This window comes from Prionailurus bengalensis, chromosome X (genome assembly GCF_016509475.1).
Source record: "Prionailurus bengalensis isolate Pbe53 chromosome X, Fcat_Pben_1.1_paternal_pri, whole genome shotgun sequence".
In the NCBI taxonomy this organism is placed as follows: domain Eukaryota; kingdom Metazoa; phylum Chordata; class Mammalia; order Carnivora; family Felidae; genus Prionailurus; species Prionailurus bengalensis.
Window position 1 is genome coordinate 108,302,170 of NC_057361.1, and position 16,338 is coordinate 108,318,507.

Here is a 16,338-nt window from a genome sequence, read left to right on the forward strand (position 1 = left end):
GTATTTTCAAGAGAAGTGGGGCTATTTAGGCTATAACCAGACCCAGCAGAAGTCCTCTAGAAAATAACACACAATTGTACTTTGTGATAAAGATTCTAAAACTGCACATCCTATTTTAATGCTCCCAACTGTACAGTAATAGGAGAAGCAGTAGAACAGACAAATAACAGGAAAATGAGAGTATTGTATTAGTGGGCTCCACTGTCAAATATGTGCTTCATTCTTTAAGATAACATAGAAATGATTTTTTCCATCTTCAAGCACATGCTTACTGACAGCTATACTGCAGGCACTTGGGATCAATTTCTGTGTAATCACTAACATTCTTCTCAGATACTTAGGTTACTTGAACAACCAATGATGGCTGTTATTTTGGCAACTGATTACCTAGCAGGCTGTACAATAAATATAGACTGTTTCATATATAATTTTTTAAAGCATGAGTAAATTCCCAAGTTAAATAAAATCACTCTGAGCTCAATAGTTTTAAATTCTAACCCCTTAACCTGTTTATTTCTACTGTCTTTGGCTTGTGCCATTCACTATCTTCAACAGTGCCAATAAAAATCCTATTCTCATTCTTCCAAAATCAAGTTAAATCCAACCTTCTCCAAGGACTTTCTATGATTATTCTAGACAGGAGTCCATTAATCAGGCTTCTGAACACATAATACATATTATCATTAGCAATTATCATTCTAACAACTGTTTACTGTCAAGTCCTTTAAAGCTTTAATGCATTTATCATTTCTCACTTATCTCATTTGAGCCTCAAAAAAGCTCTGAGATAAGTAGAGCAAGAATTAAAGTTATATCTCCAAATGGCTGACTTCAGGTCTGGAGAATGAATGTATTATCTGACAAAAATAAAAGTATATATTTCAATGAAATGAGAAATCTGAAACATAAAGATGTGACATGATAAAGGCCACAAAAACCTTTAGAATACAGGCTCAAACCTATACTTTGCTAATCAACTATAACCCCATTTACCATCAAGGCAAAGTTCCACTCCCTATAGTATAACAATTTACAAGAGGATTAGGTGTCACTGTTGTTACCCCCTAGAAGCTTCAAGATTTCAGACATTTTCTATGAATAAAGACCATGTGCTTTATAAAATCAGACTTCAGACAACTATTTTACCTTCTCATTTATTTTGGTTCTTGGTTATTTTACTAACTTAGATAAGTGACCCTAGATTGGTAAATAAACCAAGTATTATCAAAATGGGAAAAATATTTTTGCACACATATTACTATAGAAGTTTTTTTCTATTTTGGTTTGATAAATGTGCATGAATTTGTTAGGAAACAATTTAAATATTAAAAAAATCTTTACATACCTCCATTTAGTGAAATATAACAAATTTACTAATATACAAATAGCAATTGCTATGATTATAAGGGAATTTTTAACTAAATAAAATTCATGGCATACTAATTTATTTCAAGTTAATGAAGAACTTGTTATGGTACACAATCAAAGAACTGTAATACTTCAATTGAAAATTTTCATTATTCCTTCAATGGATATTTACTAGGTACTTACTATGTGCAAATAACCATTTTTTTAAAGACTGCCTTTTTATAATAATACTCTATAATCATATTTAACTATCACATCAACATGATTTATTTGGAAAGAAAGACACTAGCCTATTTAAAAAATCAACTATAACCATGTGCTTTTTCTCATACTAATGGCCTTCCAAATGATTAATACTTTTTTTTTTTAAATGATAGTATTAGGACATCAGGGTACTTTCTTGACTCACAGAAATTATATTAAGATTTTTCAGGCCATGGCTGGTTCCAAGTGAGAATGAGCTAAAAAAAATACATGTTAGCTAACTTAATAGAAAGAAATACAATATTCTACTATTAAATTCAAATTTATACACAAGAAATCACACAAGAAAGGCAGTCAGGGATTATTAGCTTCTATCTTATGGTATATGAAAAACTTAACATGAAGGTATGGGTTTCAAAATAGAAATTCAGTCCACATGTATATTCACGAAGTTTCTTTTTATTATATTCATAAAATGTGCTAAGCCAAACCTTCTATATAAATTGTTGATCCCTCCTGGGACAGTGGAATTGTATCCTGGGTCAAGTCAAACAGTAAATCTGAAGAATCATCCGATTCAACTTGTGATAAATTCTTTGTAAAATCCTGTAAAAAGTTATAATTATTTTGTTTCATAAACTTTTATGAAACACACACACACACACACACACACACACACACACACACACACACATAAAATTATCTTCTAGACTGCCCTAAAGAGCTGTTGTGGTAAGAGAAGAATGAAGCTTAACGTTTTCAGAGAAAATTCCCTTACATAGGATTCTCAATTGATTTGAAAATATATATCTGTCATTCTCCATCCTTGCTCACATTAGAATCACCTGGAGAGTTAAAAAAAAAAATCTATCATGCCCAGGCCTCACCCCAGATCAAATGACAAAAAAAAAACAAAACTGTTTTCTAAAAGCTCCTTAGGATTGGGAAACTGAGGAACTTTGATTAAACAACCATACCCACAGAAACAAAAAATTCTGAATCTGAGTAAGCTCTAGTTTCTAATTTTTTTAATATGAAAGATACCACCCACTCCATTATTCTTTTTCCCTAGGTCAAAGGTAGGAATGATTTTCATCTATCTCCACATAAATGATTATATTCCTTTTTGCTTTTTTTCCCCTAAATGCCAAACAGCTTATGATAGCATGAGAAACCACTGAATTAGTCTGATTCCAGCTAAAATAATTTTTACATTTTTGGCAGCCTACCATTATCAAGAACACCTATTAACTTTTTATTAAAAACAGCCTGTGATAAAAAAGATGTGGTATATATATACAATGGAGTGTTACTCGGCAATCAAAATGAATGAAATCTTGCCATTTGCAACTATGTGGATGGAACTAGACGGTATTATGCTAAGCGAAATTAGTCAGAGAAAAAGACAAATATCATGACTTCACTCATATGAGGACTTTAAGACACAGAACAGATGAACATAAGGGAAGGGAAGCAAAATAATATTAAAACAGGGAGGGGGACAAAACATAAGAGACTCTTAAATATGGAGAACAAACAGAGGGTTACTGGAGGGGTTGGTGGGAGGGGGTATGGGCTAAATGGGTAAGGGGCATTAAGAAATCTACTCCTGAAATCATTGTTGCACTATATGCTACCTAATTTGGATGTAAATTAAAAAAAATTTTTTTAATTAAAAAGAAAAACATCCTGTGGATGCTTAGAGGATCCAAGTTTGAGAGCCAGTAGTTTGGGTAAATATTCTTATTTTAGAAATGAAGAAAATGAGGGCCACTGAGGTTGTGACAATGCTCTAGCTAGAATTAGCACTCAAGCCCCTCATTTTCTTTTCTTTGTTTTTCTTATACAGTTTGATTTAAGTAAGCTCTATACCCCAAGTGGGGCTAAAATTCACTACCCTGACTAAGCCAGCCAGGCGCCCCAAGTCTCTCTCATTTTCAATTCAGGTTTTTTGAACTACTACTCCAGAACTCATATTATTATTGATAATTGTTTCAGAATGCAGAGACAAGTTTTCCAAAAATCTATCTTTTAAAATTTAATTTTTTAAGAGAGAGAGTGTGTATGTGTGCACACAAGCAGGGGAGGGGCAGAGAAAGAAGGAGAGAGAGAAAGAGGGAGAGAGAAAATCCCAAGCAGACCCTGCGCTGTCAGCACGAAGCCCAACATGGGGCTCAATCTCACTAACTGTGAGATCATGACCTGAGCCGAAATCAAGAGTCGGACCCTTAACCAACCGAGCCACTCAGGTGCCCCCAAAATCTATTTTTTAAAGAAGTTTTATTTAAAGCCCCCAACATGGGTCTTGAACTCACAACTCTGAAATCAAGAGTCAGATGCTCCTCTGACTGAGTCAGCCAGATGCCCCCACAAAAATCTAATTTTTGCTTGAAAGCTCAAATCTTATCATTGGCAAGAATACTATCAGGTTTTTTTTTTTTCTGTGACAGGCACACTTTGTACATTTTTGAGGACTGAAAAACTGTGTCAGCAATTCTAAAGGTGGCCCCCATGACTCCCTCCTAATATTTACACCCTGTGTTATCTCCCCTTGAGTGTGGATTGGGCCTGTGATTGTTTCTAACCAACAGAGTATGGCAAATGTGATAGAATGTACATGATTATGGTATATAGCTCGTCTTGCTAAGGACTCACTTTCCCTTGCTGTCTTTGAGGTAGCAACCAATCATGTTAGGAAGGCTTACATAGCAAGCAACCGAGGGCAGTCTCTGGCCAACAGCAGCAAGAAACAGATGCCTTCAGTCTGATGACCCACAAAGAACTGGATACTGCCAATGACCATGTGAGTTTGGAAGCAATATTAAATGGTATGGTAGCTCTGGCTGACCTTGACTGCAGCCTTGTGAGACCTTGAAGCAGAGGACCCAGCAAAGCCATGCCTTGACTCCTAACAGAAACCATGAGATAATAACTGCATATTGCTTTAAACTGCTAAGTTTGTGATCCTATTGTTATGCAGCAATAATTAATACATGGTCCTTTGCCGATCATCCTTTCAAACAAAAATGTCTTTGGATTAAAAAAAAAAAAGCAGCTAGTTCAACTTACAATTCAAGTGGTTTTCCTCAAGAAAACCTTTATACTGTAGATACAGAAATCATTTATGCATACTACCTATTTCATCACACACAGTATTTCAAAAGAAGTGTATTCAAGGACTGAGAGTTAATAAAATTAGTAATTTAAGGGGCACCTGGGTGGCTCAGTCAGTTGAGCGTCCAACTCCGGCCCAGGTCGTGATCTCACAGTCTGTGAGTTTGAGCTCCGCATCAGGCTCTGTGCCAACAGCTCGGAGCCTGGAGCCTGTTTTGGATTCTGTGTCTCCCTCTCTCTCTGACCCTCCCCCATTCATGGTCTGTCTCTCTCTGTCTCAAAAAAATAAATAAGCGTTAAAAACTTTTTTTTAATTAAAAAAATAAAATTAGTAATTTATTACATCTTCAAGGTTATTCTTAAGTGAAAGTGAAATTTTTCTGTGAGTGTTTGGTGGTCACTAATACAAAAACTACTAGCACCCAATTGGTGCCACTGCCTTGACTCATAGTAAGGCACCAACAGTTTTATCCTCCATTGCTTTTGCATCATCAGTACAAATGCTGACAGTGAAAAGAGGAAACGTCTCAGTGTAATTATCACAACAGTTTTAACTTCACAAACCCCTGAAAGGGTCTCGGGGAATGCCAATGGTATGCGGACTATAACACTGCTCTAAAGCATAGTTTCTATGTATAGCAATGCTAAATGTATGGATGGATGTGTGTACGTGCATATTTTAAAACCTCTGGGCTAGGGGATCCCGGGTGGCTGAGTAGGCTAAGCATCCGACTCTTGATGTCAGCTCAGGTCATGATCTCATGGTTCGTGGGATCGAGCACCGCATTAGGCCCTGTGCTGATGGCACAGAACCTGCTTGGGATTCTCTCTCTCTCTCTCTCTCTCTCTCTCTCTCTCTCAAAATAAATAAACATGAAAAAAAAATTTTTTTAAGCTTTAAAAAAAAAAACCCAAAAAACAAGAAACAAAACCAAAACACCTCTGGGTTAACCTGGATTGAAATCCCATATCCATAATCTATTTACCAGCTATATGGCCTTGAGTGAATTATTTAGCCTGAGTCTCAGTTTCCTCAAGTATAACATGGGGATAATAATCATGCCTACTTCATAGAGAAATCATAAGAATTAAATGAAATTAATTTACATACAGCATTTAGAATAAGGACCCATAATAACAAACCTTAAATATTACCATTAACTATTATATCTGTTAAAAGTTTTAAAAGCTAAGCCACAAAGGGGCACCTGGGTGGTTCAGTCTGTTAAGCATCCAACTCTTGATATCAGCTCGTGGTCTTGAGATTGAGCCCCATGTCAGGCTCTCCGTTGAGTGTGGAGCCTGCTTGGGATTCTCCCTCTCCCTCTCCCTTCCCTGCATACACATGCACTCTCTCTCAAAATAAATAAACTTTAAAAAAATAAAAGCTAAGCCATAAAAGTATGTTTTCAGAATAAACAGGAACAATGACCTCAGAACAATTTCCCAAATAAGAATACTTGGTTCAATTAGTCTTAAGAATTTTGCCAGTATGCAACAATCATTACTGATCTTTTTTACTCACCTTTAGATAGCATAGTTTTCAATATTCTACCTATTTAAGCATATTACCTGATATTGACAAGTTGGCTAGTTCCTACAGTTATCACTTTGGGTACTGATTGAGCTATCATAAAGATATTGACATTCTCTGATTGCGATTATGCTTCTAATGGAATGGTGACTAGCTATGATAGTCCACAATTCTAATTGGATATTATACTATCCAATGTGTCCCTGAGCTAATTGTGTAGTTTCAGAAACACTTACAGGTTTAGACACGTTCTGAACAATAACAGGGCTTTGTGAAGATTTAGATTCAGGATGAAATCTAGGCAAGGCAGCCACTGGATTTGATGTTGGATCTTTGTAGTGTTGATTTGTAGGCTTGAATGTATCAGTAACACCTGCATTTTAAAATTACACAGTATATTGAATATTGTTCCACACAACCAATTTTATCAAAATATTTCACTTTAGAGTTAAAATCAGTACAATAATACCATACCTTGAGTGACTGTCTCATTCTTTATTCCCTTTGAAGATGAGCCGGGGTTACCTCTGTTCAAAATATCTACAAGTAGAATTAAATATATATTAAGATAACAGAAAAAAATTTCCCAATATATCCATATACAACTAATAATTTAAGTATATACCCCAAAGCCTGAAAGTTTCATTATGGGCAAGCTGATTAGATTATCTGTGCCACTGCTCTTGAGTTCTGAAGGGGACACTACTGAAGACCACAGACTAAACTTAACCTAGAATTTACCAGAGTGTCTTAAACCTACTATTATACCAAAAGTCAATCTGAGCCTGACATGACCCTCTGAATCAGTTTAAGACTGTTCACTCCTGGGGCGCCTGGGTGGCTCAGTGGGTTAAGTGTCTGACTTTGGCTCAGGTCATGATCTCACAGTTTGTGGGTTTGAGCCCCGCATTGGGCTCTGTGCTGACAGCTCAGAGCCTGGAGCCTGCTTCGGATTCTGTGTCTCCCTCTCTCTCTGCCTCTTCCCTACTTGCTCTCTCTCTCTCTCTCTCTCTCTCTCTCTCTCTCTCTCTCAAAAATAAATAAAAGGTAAAAAAAATTTTTTTAAAGATTGTTCACTCCTATACCCGTGCAAACCCATAACTTCTAGGTTATTGAATCAAATACAATTTTGGAAGAGCAGACATTTGCTTAAAATTGCTAATCAGGAAAAGGTACAAAAAATTTTAAAAATCACATAAAACCTCAAAATATTTCCTTTTTCCCCTCCTAGGGGAAAAGAGCTAGATTTCATAGAATAATTCTGTAAAGTAAAGGGTCACACAAAAGTAGGGTTGTTTTAAGAAAATGGAAATTCAGTTCTCTAAGACTAGGCACCACAGAAGTCTTCTGGGAGAAAAATCTGCTCAAACAACTTGATACTGTTTTTCATTCATAAATTAAGGTAGGTATTTACTCAAACCATTAAAGAGTCAATCCTACAGTACTTTTTGGTGACTGTAATCTATCAAACACAACTTTTTACCGCTACCCCTAACTTTATGATGGTTCTATATCAATATTTAGCTCATGGTCCATATGCCAAAAATATTTTTTGGCTCAAAAATTAAACATCAATAAATTCATTTAAATTCCGAGTTCATTTAGAAGAGAAATTTCACTGAGGTCAACTTTCTTTTTGATAGAATTACTTAAAACTAATACACATTGGGGCGCCTGGGTGGCGCAGTGGGTTAAGCGTCCGACTTCAGCCAGGTCACGATCTCGCGGTCCGTGAGTTCGAGCCCCGCGTCGGGCTCTGGGCTGATGACTCAGAGCCTGGAGCCTGTTTCCGATTCTGTGTCTCCCTCTCTCTCTGCCCCTCCCCCGTTCATGCTCTGTCTCTCTCTGTCCCAAAAATAAATAAACGTTGAAAAAAAATTTTTTTTAAAAACTAATACACATTATTCTAGATAGAATTACTTAAAACTAATACATACTATTTTAGTTGAGTACTGTTAAGTTATCTACAATTGATATAAATCCGACTTGAACTACCATGATTTCAATAGAATTATTTGAATAATAATTTTGAAATATCGTAATAGTTCAGGATAAAAATAATCACAACAACTAGGAAATAATTCTAATATTCTGTTCCACTGTCAGCAACCAACATGCCAACATACTTACTTCAGTTTATAACTGAAGTGGCATTCCACTTGGCACTTCTCAATTTGCTACAGGAAATTATATTGAGAATTAAATTAAATTATTCTATCTCTGATAAAACTGAATAGAAGTGCTATACCAAGTTTGGAGTCAAGAAAAGCAAGAACTGGGCTTTAAAAAAAATTAAAAACTCATGTCTTAACCACAATATAATGTACTGCCATGGTAAATAAGAGAACACTGGTATGCTGGCTATATTCTTTGCAAAATTCTCCTGGCTTAAAAAAAGTAAATATAAAGGAAAAGAATCTATTTCCTCTTTCTCCCTTGAAATTCTCTATGTTGCTCCTCTGCACTTTACACATTGTTGATTGGACATTTTAACAAGTGTGATCAACAACTTCACTATAACATTATCACAGCGTCAAGACTAATTATTCTAACTGAAATCTAACAATCCACAAAATTACTGGACATGTTCTACTAAAAAGCCATGATAATTAAGTAAGCTAACTGCCTGCATTGTCCAAGCACAGTGGCTAAAGACCAGACCCTCCTTCCTTCATGAATATAATCAAGAGTTGCTAGAAGATGGGTGTGGCCAAAAACTATAGCCCATGTTGGTACACAAACAAGAGACTGGAGAATCATGCAGTGCCTGTTCATTTTGTAGCTGTGAATCAAGATGACACTGTGTTAAGGCAGTTGCCTGTATGTGAGCATCCCAGAGACTAACACAAACGTATTTAACATTCTGATATTTTATTAAATGTTATTTATTTATTTATTTATTTTGAAAGAGAGAGACAGACAGACAGACAGACACAGACAGACAGCATGAGCCGGGGAGGGGCAGAGAGAGACAAAAAACACAGAATCCATAGCAGGCTCCAGGCTCTGAGCTGTCAGCACAGAGTCCATCGCGGAGCTTGAACTCACAAGCTACGAGATCATGACCTGAGCCAAAGTCAGATGCTTAACCAGCTGAGCCACTCATGCACCCTTATTTTTTAATGTTTTACTTATTTTTGAGAGACAAAGTGCACGAGCAGAGAAGGGGCAGAGAGGGGACAGAGGCCAAAGAGGGCTCTGTGCTGACGGCAGAGAGCTCGATGCAAGGCTCAAACTCATGAACCATGAGGTCATGACCTGAGCTGAAGTTGGATGCTTAACCGACTGAGCCACCCAGCCACCCAGTATTCTGATATTTCAAGCAAAACATTCCAACGCTTTCTTTTCTAGATGTATTTGGGCTTAAGGGAGAAAAAGAAAACCGGTGAATAGGCTACTCAGCTCCACTAAAACTTACGATTTCCAACTTTAGAAGGCTTACAATGCTGTTAGGTAATCTTAACCTTTAGTTAACTTAGTTAACATTTCACTTTTTTCAAATGATATTTTAACCTCTCTCTTCCTTACTCAAGTCCTCAACCACATCTTCCCTCTGATTCTTACCAATTCTTACTGACCTGTGTGCTCCAACTCCTTACAGAATAACAAGGACAGATAAGACAGCCCACAGGTTTTTCTAATAGAAATTGCATCTTCTATAAAACTTTACTTCACTGAAATAAATGCTTACTTGAAATGGCTGGTTTTGAACTTGATATCTCTCCAACAAAGATCAGCTCATCATCGTCTTCATCCAGAATTTCTTCTACTTTCTTCTGCCATGGTTCTAGCTCTTCTTCTTCACATTCCATAAAGAGTTCTGCCATTTTTGAATTATCTAAATGTCAAAAGGAGAGAAACATAGTTTTGAGTAACTTTTTTTTGCAACGCATAGCATGATATTTAAGATCTACTTTAGTAATCCTAATATTAGTTACTGAATTGATATTTGCAGTCAGTACATGATAGCAAAAGAAACTCAGTTCAATCTCTAAGATCTATAGTAGTAAAATTAAGCTAGCTGGCTAAGTAACAGGTAACATTAGTCATCAGTAGTGGCCAATAAATGTTAAGAATAATCAAATACAAGGGTTGCCTGGATGGCTCAGTGGGTTAAGTTTCAGACTTTGGCTCAGGTTTGTGAGTTCAAGCCCCGCATCAGGCACTGTGCTGACAGCACAGAGCCTAGTTTGGATCCTCTGTCTCTCTCTCTCTCTCTGCCCCTCTCCTGATCTCTCTCTCTCTCTCTCTCTCAAAAATAAATAAATATTTTTAAAAAGAATAATCAAATCCAAGAAAAACTTGAAACATCAAAGTTTCAGTAATCAAATCCAGGGAAAAATATCCAATGAAAGAGAGTCTCTTCAACAAGTGGTGTTGAGAAAACTGGACAGCAATATGCAAAGGAATGAAATTGGACCACTTTCTTACACCATACACAGAAACAAATTCAAAATGGATTAAAGACCTAAATGTAAGACAGGAAACCATCAATATCCTAGAGGAGAACACAGGCAGTAACCTCTCTGACATCAGCTGTCACGACTTCTTACTAGGTATGTCTCCTGAGGCAAGGGACACAAAAGCAAAAATAAACTATGGGACTTCACCAAAATAAAAGCTTCTGTAGTGTGAAGGAAACAACAAAACTAAGAGGCAACCTATGGAATGAGAGAAGATATTTGCAAACAACATAACTGATAAAGGGTTAGTATCAGAAATCTATAAAGAACTTATCAAACTAGACACCCAAAAAACAATCCAATTAAAAACTGGGCAGAAGACATGAATAGACACTTTTCCAAAGAAGATCTACAGATGGCTAACAGACACATGAAAAAATGCTCAACATCCCTCATCATCAGGGAAATACAAATGAAAACTACAAAGGGATATCACACTTGTCAGAATGGCTAAAATCAACAATAAGAAACAATAGGTGTTGATGAGGATGTGGAGAAACGGGAACCTTCTTGCACTGCTGGTGGGAATGCAAACTGGTGCAGCCACTCTGGAAAACAGTATGGAGGTTCCTCAGAAAGTTGGAAACAGAACTACCCAATGGGCCAGCAATTGCATTACTAGGTATTTATTCAAAGAATACAAAAATACTAATTCAAAGGGATACATACACCCCTATGCTTATAGCAGCATTTTCTACAATAACAAAATTATGGGAAACAGCCCAAATGTCCATCGACTGATGAATGGATAAAAAAGAGGTGGTATATATAGATACAATGGAATATTACTCAGCTATGAAATGAATGAAATCTTGCCATTTTCAATGGCATGGATGGAGCTAGAGAGTATTATGCTAAACAAAATAAGTCAGAGAAAGACAAATGCCATATGATTCAATTAGATGTGGAATGTCAGAAACAAAAGCAATGAACATAGGGGAAAAATGAGAGAGACGCAAACCAAGAAACAGATTCTCAACTATAGAAAACAAACAGCTACCAGAGGGAAAGTGGGTGGGGACATGGGTGAAATAAGAAATGGGAATTAAGGAAGGCACTTGTGATGAGCACTAGGTGTTGTATTCAAGTATTGAATCACTAAGTTGTATACCAGAAACTAATATTACACTGTATGTTAACTAACTAGAATTTAAATAAAAACTTAAAGAATAGTCAAAAACAATCAAAATGAGTTTCAGTTTTATTAACAAAATATGATTATACCTATTAACTACCTAACTATATCTGAAAAAAAAACTCATAAACTTTTACATTAACAAAACGGAGATAAACTAAAAACAAGAGGCAATAGGTTAGATTTTTACCAGAAAAACCGAACCAGCTTCAGAAACACTAGGCACACAGCAAAGCAGCAATGAGGTGCTAGAATGAAAACAGGGGACTTAAGGTGAGGTTTATTCCATCCCAGGGAAGATTAGACATTTCTCACCTGGAGAAACTAACCAAAGAACATACTGTTAGTACCACCAGCCTACAAGTGCTGACCAAGCACTCAGAGTTCCGAGGAAACATTTTAGTGCCTCATTGTTAAATATGGACACGCCAATGAGCACCAGAAATAGGACTAAACCTCCAACGTGAAAAACCAAAACAATAAAACAGATTAAAAGATGTTTTAAAATCTTTTTGAGAGAGAGAGAGAGAGCGGGACAGAGGGTCTGAAACAGGCTTCACGCTGACAGCAGAGAGCCTGATGTGGGCCTTGAACTAATGAACCGTGAGATCTTGATCTTAGCTGAAATCGGACACTTAATCTCCTGAGCCACCCAGGTGCCCCGCAGGTTAAAAGATCTTAAAAAAAAAAAAAAAAAAGAGATCGTACAGAATTCAAAAAAAAGTTATTAGAATGTAATTAGCATTTTCAGAGAAATAAGATTATAAAAAATAACATGCAGAAAACAAAAAGATTAAAAAGACAGCCAAAATTCAGTAAAAGAAAAGCCCCAAAACCCAAATGCCAAAGTTGAATAAATGTCCCATAAGTGGACTTAAAAGATAAAAAATATATATACTAATCAATGTCACCTAAAAGAAGTTTCAAAAAAATTAATAGAAAAAAAGGGGAGGGGATGTAATCAAAGGAAAAATACAAAAGAAATTCTTAGTTCTAAAGGACATAAATGTCCAGATTGAAAAGAAAAAAATCTACACTATAGGAATATATCACGAGATTTGTGAATGCTAGACATAGAAACTATCCTATAATCAGAAAGAAAGTTAGAATAATGTTTTCAGGAGTATTAGTAAAAATAATTTTCAATTTAGAATTCTGTGCCCTGCCAAGATTTTCATCAAGCATGAGGTACATATTCTTTCATCAAAAATAAAGATCACCAAGATCACAGAAAATTACCCCCTATTCACTCTTCCTTTCTTAGGAAGAATCCACCAAAATATGGGACTTAGGAAGGAGGAAGATACAGAATGCAGAAATCATAGCATTCAGCACAATACCAAGACAAAGGAAAGTCCCAGGATAATAGCTGTTCAATGGGTCTAGATAACAACCAGCCAGAGTAGAACAAGAGAACATTACTCCCAGGAGGAATGTCTCCAGGAGACCACACACACACACACACACACACACACACACACACACACACAAAGTGTTAGACTACCTGATGAGTTTTACCATATAGAAAATTGAATTAAGAAGCTACAGAAGGGTGTGAGAAGACTTGGCTATAGACTTTAATGAAATTTAGCAAATTTAGTCAACTATAATAAACAATATAACTTTTAGCAAATTTTAAAAAATTAAACAAAAAGATTTCTGAGTATATAAAAAAGACAAAAAGGCAATGTATGCATAGCATATTAATACCATAGTACTATGCTCATCAGTGAACAATATTACGGTCATCGTAATAAAAACATTTAATGATTTAACCAAAATTTGAGCTATAACTGCAGTGAAAGATGCTTGGAGGGAGGGCTAAGTGTAAGAAAACTAAAATCCTCATGTTAGATAAAAAAAAATTATTAGATAATGGCAAAAAAATCGATTGAAGAGACAGCAGTACACATATGTGTTAAAAATTTGGAAATATGGAAATAATTATGAGAAAAAAGCTAACCTATTGAAAGGGAATGCCTGAAAAAATAGGGAATACATACATCCAGATCACACACACACCTCTCATTCTTACCCTTCAAAAACTGTGGTTATGCAATTTATAACTTTCAGATTATTTGTTTCTTAAAACTATGCATGTATTGTTATGGTTTTAAAAAGGTATTGAGGAAGCACCTAACTTAATATAATAGCAAGGAGGATGGATATAAGTGGTACTAGGTATGTGGAGTGAGATGCCTGCCAATGGGGGGACAACTAAAAAGTAACAAAACAATAACTCCAGGATCTGGCTTAGACAATGATCATCTGTTTTTTAAGACAATGATATCTTTACCTTTTAAATGCAATAATTTCTAAACATAATTTTGCTAGATTAAATGTCATTTCTAATTTTGACTCAGAATTAGTGTGTGAAAACAATGATGTGGGGATGGCATACAAAAGAAACACCTTAACAAATCAATTGGCACTATTCTTTTAAAATTATTTAAACTTAATTTGCTCTTCTATATAGGTATGCCAAAATCATTTCTTGCATAATGTTTAATGTTTGGTGATTTACTTACTATAAAACAAAACAAAACAAAACAAAACAAAAACCATCCCACCCTTCCAAATGTAACCAATTTTACAAACTGTCTTTTCTAACTTTACTTTAAAAACATATGTACAGAATGCTCTAAGTCAAATAAAGAGTAATTCATAGTTTATCATTTACATATCCTGAATACTTGAAAACACCATCTTCATTGTGTCTCCTGGACCTCTCATTTGTATTGTTTCTTCTACCTAAAATATCTTCCCTCCTTACCTTATACTGTCCACGTTGAGTATAGTAGGAGCATGGACTTCACATAAAATTGAATAGTTCAAATCTTCATTGCACCATTTCTAATGATGTGACTCTGGAGAAATTACTTGAATCTGTTTTCTTACCTCTAATATGTGTACAATATCTACCTAATGGAAGTGGTAATGTAGATTGAGGAAAATGCCATATAAAGTACCTAACCTAACCTCAAGCAGATACTCAACAGTACCTTAATTCCCAACTCTTGGTTCAGTTACAACCTCCTTAGTAAACCAGTAGACCTGTTTTTCTTCCATCTTTTACTACATTGACATTCTATGCCATGCAGTTCCAGACTTACTATATATGATCTCAAACTGCTCACTATTTCTTAATATTTCTTTATCTAAAAAAATAAAAAAAAATGTGTATTTATTTTGAGAGAAAGGGAAAGAGTGAGCAGGGGAGGGGCAGAGATAAGGAGAGAGAGAATCCCAAGTAGGCTCTGCACTGTCAGCACAGAGCCTGATGTGGGGCTCAAACCCACAAACTGTGAGATCATGACCTGAGCCAAAACCAAGAGCTGGACACTTAACCAACTGAGCCACCCAGGTGCCCCCTTAATGTGGATTTCTTAACTGTATGCATCTAACTCCAAAGTAAGATCCAAAGTGAGAATGAAAAACATATTTTCTTCTTCCTTTGTATCTCCTCCTATACACAGAAGTCTACTGAATAAGCACTGACACTTAACATGATAATCAACAAGCTAAGAAACTAGGCAGTCAGGCAATGCCAAATTAAAAAAAAAAAGAGGGACACTCATGTATGCAGATAATTAAAAAATCATTTATATCTATGTTGATACCATGGTCTTGATACCATGTCTAACACATAGATCTTCCTCATTCTTTTTTTTTTTTTAATTTTTTTTCAACGTTTATTTATTTTTGGGACAGAGAGAGACAGAGCATGAATGGGGGAGGGGCAGAGAGAGAGGGAGACACAGAATCGGAAACAGGCTCCAGGCTCCGAGCCATCAGCCCAGAGCCTGACGCGGGGCTCGAACTCACGGACCGCGAGATCGTGACCTGGCTGAAGTCGGACGCTTAACCGACTGCGCCACCCAGGCGCCCCTCCTCATTCTTTTTAACTGGGTACTACCATTGTCAATATATTCAAGATAGATTGTAAAGTAAAAAAGTAAAAAAAAATTATTATTATTTTTAATTTTAGAGAAAGAGAGAGAGAGAGAGAGAGAGAGAGAGTGCGAGTGGGGAAGAGGGGCAGAAGGAGAGAGAATCTTAAGCAGGATCAATGCTCAGCACAGACGCTGACATGGGGCTTGATCCCACGACCCTGGGATCATGACCTGAGCTGAAATCAAGAGTCAGACACTCAACCAACAGAGCCACCCAGGCGCCCCAAGTAAAAAAAATGTAAAGCCACATAATAGCATAAATAGTATGATCTTATTTAGAAATAATTTATTTTTTGTCTATGCATAGAAAAAAGTTTGTGATAATGTATACCAAACCAGTAATAGTAATTATTTCTGGAGATGAAGAAGACACACTTCATTTCTACTTTACTGACATTCTTATTGTATATTGTTCTTTTTTACTATGCACATGTATTACTTCAATCAATTTAAGTGTTTTGGTATTTTTTTAAAAAACATGCCTATCACTGCTTCTCTCACCTTTTATTATAAAGCAAAGTTATCAGTATAAAAGCCATGCACATTGGTATCACTTGCAACAGAAAT

General features: G+C 36.0%; 1 protein-coding gene across 2 annotated transcripts in view; it reads right to left on the reverse strand.

The window, feature by feature from the left end:
- ZNF280C (zinc finger protein 280C) overlaps positions 1-16,338 on the reverse strand; it is a 61,978-nt gene that overhangs the window by 37,663 nt on the left and 7,977 nt on the right. For both annotated transcript variants that reach the window (XR_006295811.1, XM_043571647.1), the window contains exons 4-7: positions 9,912-10,058; positions 6,695-6,760; positions 6,457-6,593; positions 2,064-2,178 (exon numbers count right to left, since the gene is read on the reverse strand). Coding sequence is in view for 1 of the 2 variants with exons in the window: in XM_043571647.1 (XP_043427582.1) it covers positions 2,064-2,178; positions 6,457-6,593; positions 6,695-6,760; positions 9,912-10,058 (465 nt within the window). In the remaining variant the exon portion in view is untranslated. The remainder of the gene's footprint in view (positions 1-2,063; positions 2,179-6,456; positions 6,594-6,694; positions 6,761-9,911; positions 10,059-16,338) is intronic.